Genomic DNA, 4,138 nt, shown 5'->3' with positions numbered 1-4,138 from the left:
AACGTTTCGACAAGGTTTTGTCATCATCAGGTTAAACTTATATTAAAGTTTTCTTCATTACACATTCAAGCCGTCTCCAACCATTATTAGTCTCAAAGTGGGTTCCTCGTCATCGAATTTGAATTACTCATACAATTTCATGGCCGACCAAGTAACTGAATATACGCAACAACTAACACGTAGCTTACAACGATAAAATGAAAAGTTTACAAATAAGATAAATTTTTAAGTTGCGGTAAAGAAATGTTTATTTTACATAATATTTCTAACATGTTTAATTTAATGTTTTATATATTTTTTTAGGTTACCAATATCCAGAGCAAGGAAAGTGTGAATCATTCCGTCACAGTATAAGAAAATGAGCAAAATACTGAAATTTAACTGACCGATTCTTGACTGTACTTTTATTTATTAACTCTGAGGTTATAAATCACACACTATATATAGTCTAGTTTAGTCTGGAAATATTCCAGTTTTTTTATTGCACAGAAACATAACATTTTAAGGGTAAATATATATAAAAATCTGTCCGAACAAAAATATTTCATTTGAACACAGTATACATGGGCGTTAGATTATATCACACAGAATCTTTATAAAATACAGAAGTCATTGCTAAACATATAGGCTTTTTTGTAAAGTTTTATCACATTAAGTTAAAAAAATTCGAGGTTTCTATTAAAACTAAAAGAATATCTAGTACCAAAACAACCAAGTACTTAAACTGAAAATTTCTGTATATTCATAGTTGTATAAGTTGTAAGTCTATATTTTTTTATTGAAAATATGTTCATTAACAAATTGTTTTTACCAATAGACATTATTTTCCCCCAAAAGTTAATTTCATCACTTAAATAGAACTTAAATGAAAAAAATATCAGCCTAAAAAATCCAGTTTAAAGTAGAAAATTTTATAAATACACATACATACCTGATTGGCTTTGTTAATCTGTTTTTTTAAGCCGGAAAATGCCATGGTGAATTAATTTTACTGCAATAATAGTTTCAGTCTAGGAAATGGTTCTTTTATATCTGAAATACGAAAAACACAAGAAGATCATAAATCTTTATGGCTTTAAAGTAACGATCATTATATGTTCAGAGTTATGCCTCCAGCAAACGAACCCAACAAAACGCAAAAGTAGAAGAAATCCAGAACTTTAAATTATGTTTCAAAGTATATGAATATGAAATGAATAAAAACTTCAAGAATAATACTTTGTAAACTATTTATCTACTTCGATTGTATAAATACTCTGTTTTTACTTGTTGCTTCTGTTGGACTAAAATCATATCATGAAATTCTGTACATGGCTTGTGTTTGTTCATGCAAGCTTTTTCTACTTTTATCATGCTTAAAGAGGGAAAAAAGTACAGTAAGTTCATACATAACTTTCTGTGATACCCAATAAGTAAACAAATAGAACTTTGTTCGAAGGTTCATTCCTTAACCAGGAATTCGAAGATAGTTGTAAACATTCGAGGGTTAGTAAGGCGGCAGTTAAGCAATCAGATGTTGTTGTTTTTTTACCTCTTGTTAATAAATAATGTTTGAATATTAATCCCACATTATTTTTTTTCTGGCTGGGAAAATTCTAGCATTTGATTTCTATAATGCTTGCTATTAAAAAAAACAGCATTACCGTCAAAACGCTATTCGTAGCAACTCTTTCCATGCAGTCCATTATGGTAAAGAATTGTGTGGGTGTACGTTTAGTAGCTAAATGGCTTCAATTACACGTATTGAATGTCTCGTGTGACAGAAGACGTGCTATGACTGAACGAGCATCAAACAAAATATGCGCTAACAATATTTTCTATGTTATAAAAGGAGCATCATGTAACTATATGCCCTCCCCTTGGAAACTAAGGTATATATGTTTACTTAATAAATATATAGTTTAAAGTCCGCACTTATTTTGTAATCGAACTGTTAGTGTTACCCTGTTCTACTTTATAGTTTATTTATTATTATGTTTATTATGTATTTTAAATTAATCAACAATTTTACCTTAAAAAAGACTGACTGCTAACCTGCTTGGAATGATGATTGTTACATAAACACGTGTTTTGTTTAAGTCAGTTGCAGTTCTTTTCATTGGCCGCAAGAGTGGGCTCTTGCAATGCAAGCTTACTGTATGTAGCTATGCGAGTATCGCAAGCAGCATGTAATACGTAACGTGCACATAAACATTACTAAGATATAAAAACACGATTAGCGTGCTATATAATGTATATTTAAATTATACACAAATGTTTTAGCTCATTTACATGGATCACCTGTGAAGTAAGAGTTTTCGATCAAATATAAATTAGTTATGGTGACGTCGTCAGTAAATTGTTATGGAAATTGGTATTAACGAAATTTTAAAGATACCCTTCGTTACAGCTCTAACATGTTGTTCTCATTACACAGGCACATACATTACATGCATGTTTATAGCCAACAAAATGAACTAGTAAAATGTTCAAGGATTAAGATTAGATGTTTTGTATGTAACATCAATTTCTCCGAAATAATGGTAGTATTTTCCTCTTCAAACTGACATAAATCTTTTACATCTAGTTTATCAATTATGTTAATAGTTTTAAGCACAGTATTTGGATTACTTAAATGAATTATGATTATTATTTAAGTGAAACAAGATTAAAATGTAACCAATTCATTATAATACTACAGGAAAGGTATATTGCATTTCTGACATGTATTTCCTACCTTATACTTGCACATAAATACTCTTTCAAAAACTGAAGAAAATTAAGAAATGTGTGTGAACCGTAAATAAAATGACAGAATTCTCTACAACAGATAATTTTAGGAAAATTCACCCTTATTAGTATTTAGTGAAAGCACTGCACTACTATACCCTACATGAACCTGATTTTAATCATGACTGATCTTAGCTTTACATTTTCTTTAGCTGAAAGTGTATTTCAGATAGACAGATACCTTTCCACGAACATAATCAATACCCTGTGCCACTGCTAAAGAAATTTTGCACATGTTCCAAGTCTTTGAACTTAATAAACTCACCTTAATAAACTCGAACTACACTAGTGTGTAATGTAATCAGTACTAAACAATAACCTTCTACTCACAGAAGGGCAACACAGTACTCTACTTGAGCACTTTGTACAAACCAAAAGCTCATTCTTGATTAGCTAAAATAGACAAACAAGAAGTGGTGAAGTAAGATGAGTGGTTCTGTGGGGAAGTATCTATTTGAAGTACAAGTACATTTCCATGTAAGAAAAATGTTACCTTCAGAACACACTGCTCACCTCTCCACAGAGGAAATAGCTAGAATCATACATTGAGATGGTGGAGGGTGTGGTGTAGAGAAAGAAATGAAAATATATGATCTCCTTTGTGATGATATAGTGACAGAAAGGAAAAACTCATGGAGTGTCTCCCACTGTGTGTGGGGGGGGCTAAAAGGAATGTCACTTGATGAGAGACTGCGCCCATCTAGAGCAGGGAATACTCTTCCTTCATTACAAGTGGTTATTCAGAAAGGTTCTATCAAAGAAATCTCCTGCTCATTGCTAAAGTATCACAAAAATGAACAGAATGTGAAGGCTGCTCAACTGCATATCCCAAAGGGTTAGCAGACAATATATGTGTAACTAGAGTAATAGGTCAAGTTATACAGTGTGCAAGAAATATATACATGAAATACAAGAATATGCAGGTTCAGGGATTAATCATCCCAGACCTGTGTCCCAAGGAAAACTCAAGACCCATTCAGTTGGCCATAACCAGAAATAGTCCAGTTCCTGGCTTTAGGTGGGGCCTGTACTACTCTTCAAGGTTAGCTCTCCTATCCTACTTCCAATCAAGAGTCATGCCCACTACATCTCATACAGACATAAAGAAGAAACCTCCATATTCATCTCTTACAGCAGCTTTGTACTGGTAAGCCAAGGATTTTCCCATTCCATTAGATGAGAAAGCAAGTAAGAAATTCATGCAGTGGAGAACAACACAGAGGTGCATAAACCAAACAAGATTTGTCTTACCTGGAAGAGAGACTGCAGGAGCTATTTTGTTTAGTGGTTGTGTAAGCATCCATTTTTTTTTTGTATTACCTATATTGGCTTATACACACACACACACACACACATATATATATATATT

At 32.3% G+C, this 4,138-nt stretch overlaps 1 protein-coding gene across 1 annotated transcript in view; it reads right to left on the bottom strand.

Moving 5' to 3' along the window:
- LOC106475065 (endophilin-A-like) overlaps positions 1-4,138 on the bottom strand; it is a 21,376-nt gene that overhangs the window by 10,685 nt on the left and 6,553 nt on the right. The window contains exon 2 of the mRNA XM_022379282.1: positions 932-1,032. Coding sequence (XP_022234990.1) covers positions 932-976 — 45 coding nt within the window. The 5' untranslated portion in view covers positions 977-1,032. The remainder of the gene's footprint in view (positions 1-931; positions 1,033-4,138) is intronic.

This window comes from Limulus polyphemus, unplaced genomic scaffold (assembly GCF_000517525.1).
Source record: "Limulus polyphemus unplaced genomic scaffold, Limulus_polyphemus-2.1.2 Scaffold8043, whole genome shotgun sequence".
NCBI lineage: Eukaryota > Metazoa > Arthropoda > Merostomata > Xiphosura > Limulidae > Limulus > Limulus polyphemus.
This window is presented reverse-complemented; position numbering and strand designations above follow the sequence as displayed.